This window comes from Solea solea, chromosome 3 (assembly GCF_958295425.1).
Source record: "Solea solea chromosome 3, fSolSol10.1, whole genome shotgun sequence".
NCBI lineage: Eukaryota > Metazoa > Chordata > Actinopteri > Pleuronectiformes > Soleidae > Solea > Solea solea.
Window position 1 is genome coordinate 10,897,257 of NC_081136.1, and position 19,962 is coordinate 10,917,218.

General features: G+C 40.1%; 2 protein-coding genes across 2 annotated transcripts; one reads left to right on the plus strand and one right to left on the minus strand.

Annotated features, from left to right (window-relative positions):
- Nucleotides 1–1,644: 1,644 nt before the first annotated feature.
- Nucleotides 1,645–10,001, plus strand: LOC131455758 (protein mono-ADP-ribosyltransferase PARP14-like). The gene is made up of 13 exons (XM_058623531.1): nucleotides 1,645–1,930; nucleotides 2,003–2,118; nucleotides 2,350–3,846; nucleotides 3,939–4,175; nucleotides 4,583–4,807; nucleotides 4,898–4,937; nucleotides 5,040–5,186; nucleotides 5,740–5,802; nucleotides 5,887–6,246; nucleotides 6,341–6,955; nucleotides 7,294–7,430; nucleotides 7,523–7,703; nucleotides 8,626–10,001. Exons 1-13 carry the CDS (start codon nucleotides 1,759–1,761, stop codon nucleotides 8,910–8,912), a joined length of 4,077 nt encoding a protein of 1,358 aa, XP_058479514.1. The 5' UTR covers nucleotides 1,645–1,758; the 3' UTR covers nucleotides 8,913–10,001.
- A 915-nt stretch (nucleotides 10,002–10,916) lies between these two features.
- f13a1b (coagulation factor XIII, A1 polypeptide b) lies at nucleotides 10,917–19,569 on the minus strand. Its single transcript, XM_058625710.1, has 15 exons — nucleotides 19,467–19,569; nucleotides 16,717–16,935; nucleotides 15,592–15,780; nucleotides 15,237–15,485; nucleotides 15,043–15,161; nucleotides 14,838–14,945; nucleotides 14,373–14,547; nucleotides 14,106–14,244; nucleotides 13,696–13,799; nucleotides 13,501–13,589; nucleotides 12,765–12,918; nucleotides 12,279–12,554; nucleotides 12,029–12,189; nucleotides 11,762–11,898; nucleotides 10,917–11,281 (listed from the first exon to the last, which is right to left on the minus strand). The coding sequence occupies exons 2-15, from the start codon at nucleotides 16,901–16,903 to the stop codon at nucleotides 11,140–11,142; spliced, it is 2,229 nt and encodes a 742-aa protein (XP_058481693.1). The 5' UTR covers nucleotides 16,904–16,935; nucleotides 19,467–19,569; the 3' UTR covers nucleotides 10,917–11,139.
- Nucleotides 19,570–19,962: the final 393 nt, after the last annotated feature.

The following is a 19,962-nucleotide window of genomic DNA, read 5'->3' on the forward strand; positions in this document are numbered from 1 at the left end:
AAAAACACTGTTTGTGTGTGCAGATTGATATCTCATGCACACACCTGAGTTATGTTAACATGTTCAAGAGATGGAAGCTCAGTTCAAATACTGACCCTTTGTTGGTGTTGATACCAGGGTAACAGGGTATTTTGAGTCATTGCAGCCATTGGTTTTTATTTGGACTTGTTGTTCAGCTCAGGATGATTACAATATTTTAGAACACCACTCCTATCCTGTGGTGGTCTCACTACAAATCACTTATAAACAACTACTTTTCCCTCGCACACACAGCAAAAAATGTGCTGCATGAGTCAAAATAAAAGAGAAATCAGAAAGAACTTCCCTAAATAGAAATCTTGTGATTGAGCAGTTTCTCAACTGCTCTGAATATCCATTGTCATCTCACATGCCTGCACACTCTGCCTACGAGTGCCCTCACTTGCACCCAAGCTACAGTGGTAAAACTACATTCCCTCTGGTTGATCAAAGTACACCTACATGAACAACTCCCTCAAACAGCACAAAAGTCCCTAAGTGGTGTTCAGGAATACATTTTATATCAGAAAATGACTTTTGATACTTAAGTACATTAAATGTCATATGCTTTTACTTTAGTAATATTATAAGAAGTGACTTCAACTTCTAGGAAAGTCATTTCCTGGTAGGATACGTTTACTCAAGTGTCCATTTAAGGTACTTAAGAGCCTGTAAGACTGTGTACAAGAATCCTTTTGAACAATTTAGTCACTCATTAATCAATAATTTAATCCAATTAAAATGTAACCTTGAATCCAGTACCTGCTTGACTCTTTAACAGTTTTAACAGTTTTTTTTAAGAACCCTTCTGCAGGCTGAAATTATGTATTTATAATACTTTCCCCAATTCCCCCCCCCCCAAAAAAATGTGGTTAGCTATGAATTTAAAAATAAATTCATAGCAGTAGTAGTAATAGTAGTAGTAGCAGAGCACTATTTTCTGTTACACACAGAGAAGCATTAACATGCCTTTACTACACCATCCTTCCACAATATGCTATCCCTCTGAAGAATTCTATTTTCACTAACGCCAATCTCCAAAATCATATTTGCTTCCCTGTCAAAATATGAGATTTTATAAACAACAGATTTATAATGTCATCTATTCAAGTCATAATAAATGCTGAAGCTACACTTACATGTGTTTATGTGTGAATATATCAAGCAAGGCAAATAAAATAAATGAAAAATAATGTCTGCTACTTTTACTAAATATTGATATTACTGTTGATATTAATGTCATTGTGCTTATGTAGCTGCATTAGGCTGTCCATAGTGTATCAGCAGTGGACAGCTGCTGTTTTATCTTTGCCACTGTATCTATTTTTGCCACTGTTTCAGTATGACACCTAGTGGTTTCACGTGGTAATAGCAGAGTTTTTGGTTTTTTTTCAGGTTTTGACGGGTAAGATCAGTATTCTTGACTCAACTCCTTAACCAGTGGAAAAACAATCATATCATTCCTCAGTACCATTGTCAGTGCTAATATACAGTACGTCACAGTATCAAAGGCCACAGTATATGCACAGATGTACAGCCAGTAAACTCTTTAGCCAGGCACTGGGTGTGTTTAGTTGCAGCAGATGGGACACACCATTTATAGAAAGTGAAAGTGAAAGAAAGCCACTTCAAACATTGAGGAGTTTAACATGCGGGTATCACATATTAGATGTCTTACTGTAAGCAGGAGTGTAGATAGTGGGCAACAGGACTCACTTCAGTTTGTCTGGAAGTGTCAAAATGGGTGAATACCAACATTCACTGTTCTTTGAAGCGAGGGAGCTGGCAGACGAAGAAAAGCAGAAGATATGGAGATATTTTCAGAAAAAACGAGATTCGGGGGGAGGTGTTTGTGCTGCACTCGAAAGCATTGGGGACAGCATGTACAAAATTAGTTTCAAGGAAATAGAAGGTAAGGAATTGCTTTGTCTCAAGGACATCCTTTAAATGCTCTGTTACTGTGGCCATTTTATTTCTTTTACAGACCAGGAAAGAGTTCTGCACAGGAAGTTTCACACAATCTCGCTACCTTCTGGAAAACTAGATTTGACCCTGAGCCGGACAAATTCACCACAGACCCCTGTTCAGCCCCTGACACAGGTGAGCTCAATGTTACCCTCTCCAAACTTTGATCGGCACTTTCATATTCAGGGAAAACCCAAACATCTGAGCCAAGTAAACTGGCCAAACAAGTTTGAGTGGATTTATGACCAGTGCAAAGAAAATACATGTTGACGTAACACAGTTACTGTGAAATCATTTAATTATTTACAGCTTGAACTGTAATTCCTATTACTCATTAACTTTTGTGATGGCGGTTCTCTTTTTCAGATATTTACAAAAACAAACACAAAAGGCCTTGAGAAGAGTTACAAGATAGATGTTTTTCTCATGCATTACCTGAGAGACAACCCTAAAGCAAATAAGATATTACAGAAACAACTCGACTCTATTGGCTGCAGGGTGGAATTAAATTTTGATGAAGAGGAGGCAATGGTCAGGGGGGATATTGAGAAGGGTCCAGGAGGAGCTTTTGGTGCTTCAGAGAAATGGGAGATACAGGTGGATCGCATCTTTATTGGTCTCACTGAGAACTACACCTGCTATCATGTTCTTGATCAAAAGCAAAAGAAAATGCTACTGCAGCATCACTTCTTGGAGACAGGTGATATCAAAGTGTACAGAGAGACTGGCTATTCTGTGATTGTGGGAGAAATTGAGGATGTGAAGGAGATGCTAGCAGTCATAGAAAACAGTATACCAACCAGAAAGGAAGTTCCAATAGTGAAGAACAAATACAAACTGGTAGAAGAAGAGTTCAATCGAGAAATGCGGGCACATTACCCAGAGGTTAAAATCCACAGTGATCATGATATGATCACCATGGAGGGAAATGATAAGCAAGTGCAATCAGGAGCTAATAAACTTGATGAACTCATCAAAAAGGTCATGGAAAAGAGAGTTATACTTCCTTCAGAGTTATTGACCTTCATAACATCCAGTAACGCAATTTCAAAGTATGAGGCTCGCTTTCAGCAAAGCCTCCGACATCCTGTTTCCCTTGAAGTTGGTTCGTGTCTGGTTTTGTCCAGCTTGTCATGTGGTGCTCTGGATGAGGCTGAAGCAGCACTGAAGAGAGACCTGAGTGTGGACACAGTGATGATGCAGGGTACTGCAGATGTGTCTCTAAATCTGGACACATTGAAGGAAATCCTAAACAAAGCTAAGAATGAGTTGAACTGTAGAGAGGACAAAGTAGACTTCAGCTTCATCACAAGAACCAGTGAAACCTCAGGAAGTGAGGTGAGAATTGTGGGCTGCAATGAAAGTGTGAAAAGGCTGAAAGCAGTTGTACAGGACTTCCAAATGAACCAGGTTGTAACACAAGAAGTACTGAAGCTCCCCCAGCCTGAATTGGTTGATTGTTTTGAGGAGTTCTTAGGCCTGATTGGCTTCAAGCACAAGAAAGTGACAATAAAAACCTCACCTTTTCCGAATCCTTGTGTGCACATATCTGGTCCACGTTGTCATGTCCAGGAGGCCATGGAGTCCCTAACCTCAGTTCTGTCCAGCATTGCTTCAGAAAAACTAGTTCTAGACGGACCTGGGGCTCAGCGGTACTTCCAAACAGAGGGAAAAGTCAGCAAGGATTTGGTAGAGAGCTCTTATCAGGTTCTCATTAGAGAGCAACAAGGTGTGAATGCCAAAGAAGTTAGATTCACATCACCACGCCCATCCATGGCCCAACTGAACAGCAAAACTGTTGAGAATGTTGCTGTCAAAAAAACAACCCTGAAAATAGCAGTTGGCAGCTTGGAAGATGAACAGGTTAGTCTATATTCTTCTTCTTCTTCTAAACTCAGCAAAAACATGACCAATATAATGCCTACATCCATTTAACTCTATCATTATTTCCACAGGTGAACGTGTTGGTGGTCCCTATGGTCAACAAAAATTTAACTTCTACTAATATTGGTAAAAGTCTATTGATTAAAGCGGGGAACCAATTGCAAACCAATTTCCACTCAATGGCGGCAAATCTTACCATCAGCCCTGGAGATGTTCTGCAGGTTGCTGGGCCTCCATCTCTTGGCTGCTCCAAGCTCTTCTTCATTGAGTGTTTGCCTTGGGATGGTGTCAGAGCTCGGAGCGTGCAGGTAAAGTAATACCTTGTGGATTTAAAAAAAAGAAAAGAAAAAAATTACACTGAGTAGATACAATCATTTCTTACCTCTATAGATTTGACCATAGGCTGCATGAAGTGGGAGTGCTGGATGTCTCTCCAGACTTCAGTTGTAGAGAAGTGCCATATTAACTGTTGGCTTTAGATTTGGAAAGTGTCAGATACTTCACAGTCGAAGAAGCAATTTGAAGCATTCTGATGTCTACACACACACACACACGCACACACATAATATATATACAGTATATATGAGAGAGAGAGAGAGAGAGCTATCAACTGTACCACAGTATGCTTTGGTTTGTCAAACATTGAGCTTTGATTTGCTCAGGTTGAATGTGCAAGAGTGATTCATTGACTAATTGTCTAACTTTTGTGGACCAGGCTCTTAAAAATGGGTTGAAGAGATGTTTGGACCTCTGTGCACAGCAAGGCTTCAATTCAGTCGCACTTCCAGTTATTGGACCGGGAGTGGTGCTAAGATATCCTCTGAGAGAAGCTGTGGAAGTTCTGACAGACAGCATATGCCAGTTTGGATCATCCCCATCCTCTAGTACTCTCTTCCACATCCATGTTGTCATTAAACCTGGTTATGCTGACTCTGAGGAGGTGAGTGTTGGTTACTGACACTGCTGTAAGACACATTTAATTATTGAGTCTAAAATAAGAAAGTATTTATTTGGTTGTCTTTATTTACAGTGCTACCATGAGGTCTATTCATCTCTCAGCCGAAGTCAAGGTGAAATTCAAATATTCACTCTGCTTTATTAACTGTTAATAAATTATTATTAATAATGGTAATAATAATAATAATATATGTACATCCTGTTCTTTCTTTCAGTCCTCTTCAGGTCCATCTTCACTGACCTTGATGACATCAGTGTGACAGTAGGACATGGGGTTAAACTACAGGTGGTGTTCGGTGACATCACTAACGAGACTACAGATGCTGTTGTGAACACAACCAACTTTGTCAATTTTGATATTGGTAAGTAGCTGAATTTGACTATAAATATGACTATTAAATGGATAGCAATAATATTTTGTGAATGTTTGTGCTGCGAGAATGAATCTTCTAGCATAGTGTATAACCCTGCTCCAACACACCCCGATGGGACAACAACTATACTGGCAGCAAAATATCTACTTTTGTACAGACATACATGGTTCCAACAAGATTGAGTTGATCCCCTCAACTAGTGTTTATCAAGACCAGTACACAAGATACACAATGAATCAAAAATTATTCATATGTAAAAAATAGTCATATGGTGCCATTATCATGTCTAAATTTCAATTTGTATAGTAATTTGGTTTAAACCAAATACCAGCTAACGACTTTACTCTATTTTTGCTGCTAACTAGTTGATATTAACTTGATAACACACCAACACACTAAACTAAGGTGAGGAACATTGTAGCATTGTCATAGTGAGCATGTTGGCATGTTCAAACTAATATTTGAGCACCATAGAGATGCTAGCTCTAGTGTAAGCTCTTAGACTATTTCTCTGTTATTGATTAATATCTTTATTCTACAGATGGAGTTTGTAAAGACATCTTAACGGTTGCTGGACCACAGGTGAAGGCTAAACTGGTTGGAGGTAAGAAAAGATCAGGTAGGTATTTTAAAGTTAAACACATTAAACAGCATCTTACTTGTTTCGTCCCGCTCTCTTTTTATGAAGCACATGTGGGCCGTGGACAGATTCTTGCAACCGAGCCTGGATCATTCCCTTGCAAAGCCATTTTACATGTGTCTGGACAAAAAGATGCGGGTGTCATTGAGCAACTGGTGTGTGATATCGTTCAACGCTGTGAATCCTCCGGGTGCAAGTCCGTGGCCATTCCTGCTATCTGTGCAGGGGCGGGCGGGATGGACCCTGGGGTCGTGGCAGCAGCCATCATCCGAGGAGTCAAAAGAGGCACATCCTCCTCTCCCCTGCACTGTCTCACTGACATCCACCTTGTCCTGATTAAGATCAAGGTCTTCTTGGAGTTCAAAGTGGAGACACTGCAGGTGTTTTCCACTGCTGTGTTCAACAGAGGTAACAACTTTAAGACGAAGCTCTCCTCTTTTGTTGTTGTTCAGAAATCTGTCCAAATATTGGGGAATTCTTACTGATTGTTTTGATCTTACAGTGCCAGCACCTCAGCGGCCTTATGTGGAACAAAAATCACCTAGTTCTGGGATCGCAGATCTAAGCATCCTCCACACCAGCTTCACAAATAGACAGTCTGTCTTCCTTATCCTGGGTCTTTGGAGAGACGATGTCAAAGCAGCCACGAAGAATCTGGATGACCTGTATTGTGCTCAGTGCTCCACACAAACCTTCACAATGGAGCAGCTTAATGGTCTTTCCCAGAACGACATTACAAATCTAAAGCTGCTTGTAGAGACGGAGTGTCTGTACGTTCAGTCTGGCCAGAGCTGCTTGACGGTGAGCGGGTTAAAAGATGGGGTGAACAAGGTGATGCAGATGATTAATACATCTGTGCATGGCAACCTAAAGAAACAGATGACAATTAGGGAGGAGGAGGACTTGTACAGTCGTGTGGCTTGGTGCATCATGGGAGCACACTGCAACTGGGAGAGACTTCCCAGAACAGCCAATCACAAGCTGGAAAATAAGGACATAGCAGGAGGGATAGTGGACACACAGAATGTCCAGTGGAATGTGGATCTACAGAAGATGGAGGCTGTATGTAGAATAACTAGACACACAAGAATATTAAAACGACTTGAGAATCTGCCAGGTGAGATTGACTTTGATACTTTTTTAGATTTTACTCGACCAAATGAAATTTACAATGTAAACATACCACTGTTTTGTGCCTGATAGGATACTGATATCACAAACATGAGTTTATACCAATAAAAATATCAGGCTGATTTTGTGCAAAGGCATTTACATTGCATTTTGGTTGATTTACAGTGTGTTGCCTGTGTTTAATTAAGTTATTATGTCATATTGAGGGTTAACGGATTGTATCTGATTTTTTTTTTCCCCCAATATTTGATCCAGGGAGTTTTTTTATTGGCTGATTCTTAATATCTGACATTTTTTTCTTGTTCGTGCTTTCCCCTTTTTCAGACTTCACTGTCCCCCTGTATTGGGACAACATGGCTGTCGGGGAGAACATGAAGCTTTTCCCACTGCAGCCGTCTTCTGCAGAGTATAAAGACGTAAAGCAGGGCTTCAAACTAACTTCCAACAAAACTGTTTTGAAGGTAGGAGCCTTTCCTGTAGACAGAGGCTTGACCTCAACCCTATCCCTGTAATGACCTTTTTCACACCACACTGTTTTGCTTTATCTTTTTAGATTGCGCGTTTTCAGAATGTTCATCTGCGTCAAGGCTTTGAAGCGCAGAAAAAGCACCTTTCTCATAAGAACAGAGAGCAGGGTGGCGCAGGTGAGAAGCTCCTGTACCACGGGACGACCCAGGAAAACAGTGACTCCATCATGAAAACTGGCTTTAACCGAAGTTTGGCTGGACAAAACGGTAATGATTCAGCATTATGTCACCAATGTAGGTTTGGGCCCAAAATAATTCCTTTTTTTGCCTCTGTATTGCTTCCTATTCAGCAGAGGAATGAGAAGTAAACCATTGCTCATTAGTATCAGTGAATGACAGATTCATGTTCACTGAAAACATTTAGGCAATTTATTAGAGTCGTGATACGGAATACTTTTTCACTAAATCAATTCCTTGCAATATTGACTAGCGATGCAAGGTACAATTATTTTCATCATTGATTAATCTTGAATTATTTTCTTGATTCCTTTTTTCTTAATGCATTAAATTTGCTTCGTTCAGTTTGATCTGTTTCCAAACTTCGAACATATGACGTCCCCCAAGTTTCTCTGTTCAGAAACCAAAAAGAAATTCAGTTTACTCTCATAGATGAGCAAAGTATGACAATATTCACATTGAAGTGGCCTTTCACGTTTTATTTCCCAAAAATAAACCGGTTGAAAAGGCTTTTGAAACAGCCTCCATACAGACTCTTTCGGGTGTATAGTACAAATAAGACTTCTACTTAAGTTTCATCTAGAAACCCTATTTAAAAGCAACTACTACTTTAGTCTACCAATGACTATAGTTTGTATCCCATGTCCAATTAGTCTTGTCTTCTAACTCCAGGTGTGTTTCCCAACTCCCCTGCATGTTTTAGATGTTGCCATGCTCCAACACACCTGATTCAAATGGTCAGCCTGCTAACGAGCTGTTCATCTGAATCAGGTGTGTTGGAGCAGGGCAACATCTAAAACATGGAGGGCAGTGTTCCCTGAGGACCAGGGTTGGGAAACACTGTAAATAAAGAAGGTGAGAACATTTCCATGCTCATGAAGTTAATTTGGGAAGGCAGCATTCTTTCATTGAATCTCTGTGGGGATCTGTGGTTCTGTCTTTTTTACTCCAGCAACTTCATTTGGTCATGGAAGCTACTTTGCTGTAAACGCCAGCTACTCAGCCCACCCCACCTATGCCAGGCCCAGTCATGATGGCACTCAGTTAATGTTCGTGGCTCGCGTCCTGACTGGTGTGTACACGGTGGGGCAAAGTGGTTTGAAGGTGCCTCCTCCTCGCAACATCCATCAGCCACATGACCGCTATGACAGTGTGGTGGATAGAATGGACAACCCCAGCATGTACATCGTGTTCCACGATAACCAAGCATACCCAGACTACCTCATCACCTTCAAGTGACTCTGATGGAAAGTGTATTTTCTTTTGTGCAAAACAGTGCGTCTTAAACTGGCTATATGTAAGATATTCGACTCCAGTTTAAACTTGGCATTCCCTTCCTCTCTAGAGACTTAAGGTTGCAGGTCATTTGAGGAACCAAATTCCACATAAACCCAAATATAGAACCTTTTCTCACATGTTGAGGTATGAGGTACGGTATGTTTATGGAGCAGAAATGTAAATAAAAGATTAATAACATAAAAATGTACAGTATGTACCTATTAAGTATGGTTACAGGTAGAGTTTGTACAATTTTGCTAAAGTTTTGATGACGTTGCACGCTGCAGCTGAACAATTCATTCATACAATCAGGTAATGGTAAAACCTACAAAGAATTAATTAATTGTCGCACACACGCACGTATATTCGTGGTCACGTACCTCGAGTGGGATTTGAACCCACGATGTCTTGAGCAGTGAAGCAACGTCCTTGTCCACTGGAGTATGTTCAGCGCTGGTGATAATTTTGACAGAGACAGAGGATCAGAGTGAAGGAGGAGTTAATGTTGTCAGACATCAAATTTTAGTGTAGAAACATATTTTTAATGACTTTCTGTATTTTAACTTCCCCTCTTTATGTATGGCAAAAAGAAATGAATACAATTATTGATGTATCTAATGTATCTTGATGACTACATTAATATTTTGACTAAAACAGTATAAACACATGTTTTGTTGTTATTAAGAAGTGAATTACCTACATGCAGACTTGCTTCACAGAAGGTGCGACTCGTGAGGTATTCCAGCTCACACTCTTCGTGAAATCTTCCATTTTAAAATCCTGCTGCTGTCAAACAAATGGCCAAAAATACAAGGTCTGACAACAACTCAGACAATTAACACACAATGTCTCTCTATAGTCGTATAGCAGATTAGGATTAATATTGTATCCAGAGCCTCTGATGGACATTACGTCATACTGTATGTGTTGTGTCGGTTAATATTAAGAAAAGTAGATTTTTATGTCCGTGTGTATACAGGGTACAAAATAATAAAGGCTTTCTTGATGTATTTTTTAACCCTGGTCGAAGAAATAATAATAACTACCTGCATGCTTTTACTTGTGAAAACCAATTTGGTGTTTTAACTGCGATGACATAAAGTCACAGATATTAACTCTACTCAGTCCAGAGGTTCCTGATTGACGATGTGTGGTCATTATCCACCTCTGTTTCAGTTATCTCTAAACACAGGCGGAAATTCATGTCAGCTCCAGGAATAGAAAGTTTTCCACACAATAATAACAAATATTACGTTGGAGATGTGTCCAACTCTTGGCATGTGACTGTGCAGGATTGAGAAACTCAAACTAATGCACAATTTAATTCAGATAATCTGCTTTTTACACATTTTTCAGACACTTATAAGTCAGTGTTTGCAGTGTTTGTATGAGGTAAATGACTATTAACGGAAACAAAATTACAAGAAGAGTAAAAGACACATGGCACACCTTGGACAATGGCAGCAAACTTTGTCTGCAACTGAAATGTTGGAGCCAAAGGGACAACGAGGAGGATGGAGGCTTGTCCAGGCCTTATATTTGAAGTATTTGTTTTTATTTTGTGCTGATTATGTGTTAATAATACCTCATACTATCACACGTAAACTAGTTCGTTTTAGTTTCAGTTTCAGTTACACGTTTACACTCAGAACCGTGGCGCCATCCCCGAGTTCACCACGTGTATAGTTGAGAAACGCAAAAGTGAAATTGAAATAATGAAATATTTATTGACAGTATTGAGATTTTACAGTGAGTGAACACTATTGGGCTTAAAACGGATTTATAAAAAGAAAAACAGCTCCTGCGGGATAATTATATTGTGTTTGTTGGACATTTAAATGCTAACATGTTCACCCCATTGACTTCAGACTACAGTATATCAAAAATGCATCCCTGTCAGATTCTAGTACTGCTCTCAAGTGGAGAAAAATGGATTACTGTAACTGACAAAGAAAGAAACAAACGTTATTTGTGGACCCAGTATTTTTTTATTCGTAGCTTTCTGGAGTACAAAAACTATTTGATCAACCTCTAATACTTTGCAGAGTATTTTGATCATATGCATTAAGTGTTGAAGCTATACTTGTCAACCTACAATCAAAGTATATAATTATGTCATCGGCTTATATTCTTGCTGAAGTGCAGGTGTGATAAATGTTGTTGGGCCTCTGTGATACTGTGCAGGCCCTCAGGGCTTGATGGTGATGGACGCCTGGCCGAAGACCTGCCTGAGAGCAGGACAGTCCAGGGTGGCGATCACTCTGGTGGTTCCGGTCCTCTGTGGGGTAAAAAACTCGGTCCAGGTCAGAGAGGAGCCCCCTGGGATCAGACTGAAACCGGGAAATTTAGATTTTTAAATACAAGCAGGACAGCATTAAAATGATGTTGACGTTCATCTTCACTGTGGTGAAGGGCAACTAAGCCCCCTTTTCTGAGGGCAACTCTGCTCAACGCCTGATTTTGAAAAGGAGTGAGTCAGGACCAGTGGAGGGCATGTGGTCTGTATTTTTCTCTTATTATTCCTCTTATGGGCAGTTACACATGTTACAGAACATTTTGTAACAATGGAAGTCATGATAAATCTTGATAAATCATACTTTTTACCAAGAAGGTTATGCTTTCCTCACCATTTTTTCCCTATTTGTCTGTGCAAATAAAGCTTTCATAAGATGTGAATGTCAAAACAAGACCTTGTTTTTTTTTTATAATGCTACACAATCTATACACAGATGTGATTATACACATGAATATTATGATATTAGGAAAATTCATGTAACTAAGTTGTTATTATTTACTCTATTGTTATTCACCTGTAATACTTGAACTTGGGTGACATAATCCCGGGTCCTTCCATGCGAATGGAGACGCCCTCCAGGCTGAAGGTGAAGGGGTTTGTAAACTGGACACTCGCCATCATCTCCTCGTTGACTTTTTCTCCACCGGACACCTGAAGACGTACATTTTCAAAAAGAAAGGGAAATAAAGGAAAAGTTAGCATGAGGGAGAATAGACGGTGGCAATGTAACTTTAGAAAATCAAAGTTTTAGATTTTTAATACAACAGCAGTTGTTTCAGACCTCAACGGTGAGTTTGGGATTGTGAAGGGTCACAACTTTCATGGCAGTGACAATCTGGCCGGTCTCCTTAACCTTCCCAGTTACAATGAAGTGAAGGTTGGCCTGTTCGACCAGATCCCTCATGTAAATCTTTGACTCAACCTTCACCAACTCCTTCACAGCTGCAGAACGCAAAAATACAAACGTTGCTCTTGAAGTGTTGATGTTTCAAACTTCTATTTGCCTTTCGCAAACATAGATAAACACTCACTTTTGTTGGGTTTGATCTTCACGGTGGGAGTATTGAACATGAACTCCGAGCTGGTGACTCCGGTGTAATACACCACGTTCCCACTGATGTAGGCGTCCACGGTTCGCTCCTGGTCGCTGCGGTTAACAAACTCCACGTTCAGCTCAAAGTCGTTGCCTACGCTGATCTCCAGGGTGGGCAGGACCACGTCCACATCAGCCAAAGTAGGGTCAGACTTCTCACGCTTGCAGCCAAACTCCTCTGCTTTCTCCAGGACAGTCCGCTCCTCTGCACTGCCTGGATTACATAATAATCATACAACGCAGGGTTTTTTGTTCTAATGATGTCCCAAATTATAGAATAGAATGAAAATCCAGTGTAGAGACGGCTTCAGTGGGACAACCATCACCATATACTGAGTAGGCAGGTTGTGTTTAGGATAAATACATTCCAGTTGGTTCATTTTTTAAGTTACATTCATAAGGAGAAAGCTATGGAGTCACCGACCTTCAGAGAACTTGTACTGATCTGTGATATCACGTCGGGTCAATTCTCCTGGAGTTTTGGTCAAAACCATGCGGCCTACGTGAGTCCGGTTCACTTTAACTGGATCCATGGTCCCGTCTCTCCTTCGTGAATAAAACACCACATCGCTGTTCACCTTTAAGAGGAAAGACAACGAGACTCAGCAAAACCTCAGCCTGAAGACCAGCAAAAGAAAACTAATAACACAGTGCAGCATTCATCTTTGTCAAACACTATAGATTGGCACATGTGAACTTGTATGTAAGACGCATACGTATGTTTTAAACATGACTGGGCTAATGGTTGCCACTATAGACCAAGTGGGGACCAGTCACGATGTCAAAAGAAAATTGACAACATGGTCTATTGAAGAAGAGCTGAAAGAACCAAATGAAACATTAACTCCTCGGGAAAATGTTTACAAACGCTATAAATCAAGTGAGAAGTAGAAGCTAATTTTCCGCATAGACTTCCATTCGCCCGCTGGTTGCTGTTCAATACATTCTTACTTCCGGATACAGTTCACCCAGCAAACTGGAGGATTAACTGCACTTTTACAAATGAAAAAATTGTCTGTTGGAAATCTTCCTATGACAAATTTAACAATTCAGAACAGAAGAACACCAAACGCCACTATTTAAAAAACTAAAAAACTAAAAACTATAGGCCTATAATGTCTTGACAGTAACACGGAAAATAAAGTAGTTTAAAGACTCACCTCAGCAAACACAAATGCAGCATCGAAGGGGAAGCATATCTGCCCATGTTTGATGGCCTGCACTGATGCAGGACCACATCTGTACATGCCTTGATTGAATTATAGAACAGCAATGAATACAACTCTTGCCAACCTACAGTACAACTTGTCATTCAAATAATAGTCCGGCAAACACTTCTTATTATTGTTATTTACCATCACTGGTCTCCTGTGGTGTTGCGTCCACAACTTGCCAGCCTCCAAAGCCAGGTGGCAGGTCAGGCCTGGACATGTAGCACTCGTTCCAGCAGTGGTAGTTCCTGACAATGGCAGTATTTATAGAAGTTTGTGTGTTAGTGGAGAAAACATCATTATCATTATCTAAACTTACGTAATAGAATGTTACCACAGAGACACACACACACACACACACACACACACTGCTACACTGAGACACAGGGAGAGTTGTGTGGAGCAGATATGGTTTGAGTGGTTTGACTGTAATGGACATTCATTTATATTTAAAAGTTAGGCAGCTTGAATGAAATGGAAATGTTGGCACTAACTAAAATGTCATTGGTTGAAAGTGTCACACACAAATCTAAATGTCACGGATGACGTTGTACCAGACTGAGTCCTTGGTGCGGTTGCGGTCAATCCTGCCATTCTCATCCAGGATGATGTCAGTCTTCAGGTTTCCATCGTTGTCATGGGCAGAGAAGTAGTTGGTGACGACCCGGGCTGGGATGCCCAGGCAGCGCAGAACTGGGATGGCAAAAAGAAGCAGTATTTAAGTATTATCCACAATAAAGATGCCTTTGTTCTTCCTTTCTGATCTCTAAAACATACAGCGACCATTAAGAGAAGGGGTATGAGTGGTTTGTTTGTCTCACAGGTGTTGAAGACGGCAGCATAGACCCAGCACTGAGCATAGCACACGGGCATCTTGCTGCTGGCATAGGTGAGCAGGATGTCTGTGCTGCCAGTCCAGGATGTGGGCGCCACTCCATAAGTGTAGTCGCCGCTCCAGTTGCCCACAAGCACGCCTTCATCATCACGAGAGTTCAGCTGAGTTCGACAGAGAGCAGCTTTCAGACTCATTGTGGATATACAGCATGGAGAAGCAACAATAAGGGGCCATTTTATTAGGTACACCCTTTTTAACTGCGTAATGACGCAAATATCTCGTCAGCCACTCATACTGCAACAACTCAGTGCTTTTTGGACACAAGGAAGTTGACTTTGAACATGGCATGTTTGTTGTTCTGATTATTTTAGAAAGTGATACACAACTATGGTGGGGGTTTTTTTCACCAAGGTTTCATGTATAAGGGAATGAATAACGATTATTTTATTACCATAGCAGAGGCCTTTCTGGTCACTTTGATGGGGTCTCCTCTGTTGGTGATGGGCATCTCAGCCTTGTCCATGATGTACAGACAAGCATCCAAGACTCCGTAGTTGAACTAGAAAAGATAAACTCTTCTTTCACGGGCAAAAAAAAAAAAAAAGTAACAGGCAAAAAAAATCATACAAAATCCTTGATCTTTTTTTTCCTCCTACCTGACCATAGTTCCAGTTTCTCTCAGAGACATCGTCATAGGCTCCGTGGTAGATGATCCCAATCTCGGTCATCACACACTCCTCCCTCTCCATCTCATCATCCAGATACACAGCATCGGCTGAGAAAAGACAACAAATCATGTTCATGACCATTCAAGTAACATCGAAGCAAAAACAGCACCACCTACACCAACCTGCCACCCAGGGGTTGAAGAGGATGTAGAGGTTTTGGCTTTTGTCGCGCCTCGTCCTGCGTATGCCAAAGGGCGTCGACACGGCAACATACATGTGGTACTTCCCCACAATGCAGTTGGCCTCAGGAGTGATGCCCATGGTGACCTCGTTGCCCGATGTGTTCACGACGCGGCCTTCCCAGGAGCTCTGACGCGTCTTTGTGGGGAAGACGGGAATGTAGGTTCCCTTGCTGAATTGAGGACTGGAGCCTGTGTGAACATGGAGCGTTGGATGATTAACGTACAGGAAGTGGGATCACCTGAGTATACAGTACATTAGTGCATTTTTGCTTAATGTTCATTACTCTGGGCTCACCAATGACAAACTCCAACGCAAACTTGTCTTGAGCTGAATTGTAGGGACGGTTGAAGGTGACCTTGACCTGGAACTCTTGTCCTCGGCGGACAACGAGATGGTCGGAGTTGTAATACATGGTGTGGTGCTGGATTTTGTTGCTCTCATCCGGCCTCCTCATCATGTCCACTTCGAAGATGTCAAGATACTCTGAAACACACGACGAGACGAGGAGAATGTGGAAACATTGAAGCATGAACCGCAAAACAAGTCTGATCTGAAATTGTCTTTATGTGACACTGAAAGACAATCGACGTGCAGATGCACTTCATTAGCATGTGCTTTCTCACACTTTCTCTCACATTAACATATAATTATGTCATAAATGGAACTGCTCCCACTTGTTGTCCTGCAGCAGCATTTTTTAGATTAGATGTAGATTAGAGTAGATGATCTCGCACGCTAGATTGGAGAAAGGTTGTTCAACTCTTCAATGCTCTTCAGTTCACACATTTCCCTCTTCATACATGATTTCCGACCTGAACGTAGATAAGTGTTTCTAGTTTCATACAATCTGAACCTAAAATCTCTGTGTAAGAGGAAAACCATCCAGCTTCTAACACAAATGTTCCCCAATTTTGAAACTGCAAATACTTTCTGCACCATTTTTGACTTAATCTTGACAAAAAAACTCACAATATTTCATTTTGGGACAGCCCTAATGAATGTATTCAAATTTTGAATATATTTCCTACTTTCAGTCCCTAATTTTACAATAATTTCCAACTTCTTTTTAGTCTTCTGTAGTTAGAACTTCTTTAAAAAATATGTCTTTTTTTTTTAAAGAGGACCACTTTTGCGATTGTTATGTTATCTGATTTTTATTTGCTCTATTGTTTTATGTCTTAAAACTTGAAGAGGAGGTAAAGTTTCAACTCGCTTTCATGCGTCGCTGTCACCAGGATATCTCACTGTGTGCAGCTCTGTTGGCTGTGGTTTAGTGACAAGCCACAGGAAGTGGACAGGAACAGTCACTTTTGGAAACTGCTAGTTCAGAACTTTATCTTCCACAACCAAGACCAAACTGTGACATGTGTCATCTTCTCTTCAATTCTGTCTTCCTGAAAAACAATTCTCGTGCCTCACCAGTCAGAGGTGGAAGTCCTCTCGGGCCCGGAAGACCAAAGAACTCAAACTCAGGGACGTCAGTGATGTCAGAGTTGTCGCTGGCGACGGGAACCGTGGTGCGACCACGGCTCGTCGCCTTGGGACGAGGTCCAGTGGGTGGAGGGGGGACATCAGAGGGAGTGGGAGTGGTATCTCGGTCAGACATGGTGGTGATAGATCAGGGTGGATGATGGATCCCTAAGAAGACAGAGAACAGATTTCTACTGCTATGCTTTCTCATATTTTGTGCCATCATTAGTTTATGCATCAGGTTCACCATTGCATGTGTTGGAGGCAACAAAAACCAAACAATCTTTATTTTATAGTCATTACATACTTGTACAAACATGCTTAAAGATGCTATATTAGATTTCTGCCAAAAGCCCTCATTATAATTACACTGTGGACCTTTAAAGTGAAGGAATCTGGTTCATTTGAAGTAAAACACAGGCTCCTCATCTTTGATGTCATATCTAAAACATGCTTGTTCACTAGTTTGTGTCTTTGCAAGTTTGTTTGTGCAGTTTCCAAATGCTGAATTCCAATCGTGCTGCATTCGTTCCTCATGTGTGAGCTGTTGTCTCCCATCTGCTTTACATCTGAGGAATAAGTGGAACCGTGTGTGTGAGTGTTTGTGTGTGAGTGTGTGTCTTTGTTGTAGAAGTAAAGCTTAAATATGTCCTTGTCTATGAGTGATGAAACTTCCAACCCTTTATAATTTACAAAAAAATGTTTCATGTGTCTTTTATGTTGCATGTATTTGTTATGTGTCTGTGGTTCTGTTTTTATTTCTGACTCCATCACTAAATCACAAGAAATAAAGTTTTAATGACATTGTGTCAACAGTTTTATTGTTTTGTTCATTGCTGAATTCATGCCCTTTATATGTAATTGTGTGTTGCCTTGTATTATTATCTTAGTTAACATTTGAGCCAAACCAGACATTAATAAGAAATGTATGCAATAAAATGTTTCTGAACTATGGCATAGAAACGTTTTCCATAGGGAAAGAATCTGAATGCATCTGTTGATTTCACAGGACTATTCTGTGTATTATTCTGTGTGAAACCTGATTTGTAAGCGTGCCGTCATGTTTGCCTGCGTCACTTTCTGTCAGCTCGTAAGTTGCTCTGTCAAACCTGCACAGTGTCCATCTCTGCAGAGTTAAAAAAAAAAACATAGAGCATTCACTGTGTCACATGATGACTCATGCCGCCTGACATCGTCTCAAACTTCCCTGCTCGCCCTGCACACGCCCACATTATGTAACAGGGAGCCATATTTTCCTCTCTGGCAGGTGTTTTTCAGCATCTTATGAAAACAGATGTTGTGTATTTAAGGGTTAAATCAGTCTTACAACATACTTAGAAAATGTGACCTGCAGTGGCAGATAGACTCCATGTGGGCCGAGACGCTGATGTGATTTCAGCTCCGTTTTTTGGTTTAGTGGATTTACTGAGTCACACTGAAGTACACTGAGAGTCTTTGTTTACGTTGATATGACGTCTTCACACTTTGTTTTATTTCCTCAGGACACAGTTATACGTTGCTTTACTCTTTGATTGGAACCATTAATAGAATTTTTTTTATTTTTTTTTCCCAAACACTCGACTATTGTGTAGGATTAATCAATAATACAAGTAACAATCATTGTTATTAACTGTAATGTTCTGAATTAGTAGAATATATGTATATATATATATATTTTTTTAAATAAATGTTCTTTCATCATTGTTATGTTATGTTATTTAATTATATATTTATTTAATTAACATAAATATGACAAAAGTGTCCAATATTTACATTTAGGGAGCTGTATCCTTCTACATTTACAATAAATTAACTTCATCAATTATCTTAGGCTGATTGTTTGCATAATAGTTACGTTAATAACCATTGTACTATGAATTACTGCTATAATTGTAACTTTTCATATTTTAATATCAGTCAATCATAAATATATACTATAGCTATATATATATATATATATATATACATATACATATACATATACAGTGTTGTAAATGAATGTGAATATTTGTAACACTACATCTGCACATACAGTAGTTTAAGCTTAGGTTGATCTGCAGTACAAAAAGTGAATTATATACAATTACAGTGTAACACATGTAAAACCGCTTTACTGTGTTATATTCTACACTACTTTCGATTATTATCAAATTATTGGATTGTTGTATAAGCATAGTTGTTGATGCCTGAAACAATGTGAGGACATATTTTGCACTAGTTTTATTATACAACATAAAATAATCCAATAAAGTACATAAATTCAAATGAATTATTTCACACAAGTAGTAGAAGAGTAGAATGAAAAATTGCAGTTATTCAGAGAAATAAGTGTGTTTTTAACAATTCTGGAAAAAACTTTTAACTCCAAAACTGGAGTTAAAAGGGAAAATAAGCGAACATAATAATACACTTTTTAGAGTAAAAAAATCATTTAAATCTTACTTAAACCTGCAGCGAAAAAAGGAAATTGAAAATAACTTGGTAGAAAAGTGCAGAAACATTCAGGCAGAAGTTTGTCAGATTGTTTCTCCACAATAATGTCAAACATTGCACAACAACATTACTGGCAATACTTTTAAATGACTCTCAGATGTATCAGCAAATTCATTTGCTGATACATCTGCACATCTGGAGACAAAACTAACTGCTGCGGAATTCTAGCGCAATTAAACTGTTGCAACAAAGCGGCTTTTACTCACGATTCCTGTGCACGGATAAAATTTGGAGAGAAGCTGGAGATGGTTGAAGTCAGTCTGCTGCTGCTGCTGCTGCTGCTGCTGCTGCTGCTTCTCCGCCCGGGTTAGTCCTCTGCTTCTGCTTATATACCCTTCATAACCAAGTGTGTGTGTGTGTGTGTGTGTGTGTGTGTTCCTCTGTGGGGAAATGGTGTTGTTGTGGGTGTAACTGGTCAGTCCAACTTGGGAGCAGGATGTGGAATCTACCATCTCTGCACAAACCACAGCTGGAAAGGGCTCGGACACGAGTCACAGATGATACTCCTGTCCAACACTTTTACATGCACACATGCAATCGATGTAATGACACAATTAGCTTCTTCATTACGGTTACTTCTTTTTTGTCCAGAGTAAAAAAGACTTTGACTGCATGCAATAAATGAATGAGGGCAATCTTGAACAATGTGATTTGATTAGGGTATTCGGGAGGAGAGTGATTCCTCTCCATATTGACATTTCG

What these genes read in the sequence shown, in the direction of transcription:
- f13a1b (XM_058625710.1), bottom strand. Translation starts at nt 16,903, where the DNA reads ATGTCTGACCGAGATACCACTCCCACTCCCTCTGATGTCCCCCCTCCA. An exon ending in CTTCAACCCCTGGGTGGCAG is followed by an intron (nt 15,162 to 15,236) that starts GTTGGTGTAGGT and finishes GTCTTTTCTCAG; the next exon opens with CCGATGCTGTGTATCTGGAT. An exon ending in GAAGATCAAACCCAACAAAA is followed by an intron (nt 12,190 to 12,278) that starts GTGAGTGTTTAT and finishes TGCGTTCTGCAG; the next exon opens with CTGTGAAGGAGTTGGTGAAG.
- LOC131455758 (XM_058623531.1), top strand. Translation starts at nt 1,759, where the DNA reads ATGGGTGAATACCAACATTCACTGTTCTTTGAAGCGAGGGAGCTGGCA. An exon ending in ACGACTTGAGAATCTGCCAG is followed by an intron (nt 6,956 to 7,293) that starts GTGAGATTGACT and finishes CCCCTTTTTCAG; the next exon opens with ACTTCACTGTCCCCCTGTAT. An exon ending in CCAACAAAACTGTTTTGAAG is followed by an intron (nt 7,431 to 7,522) that starts GTAGGAGCCTTT and finishes TTATCTTTTTAG; the next exon opens with ATTGCGCGTTTTCAGAATGT.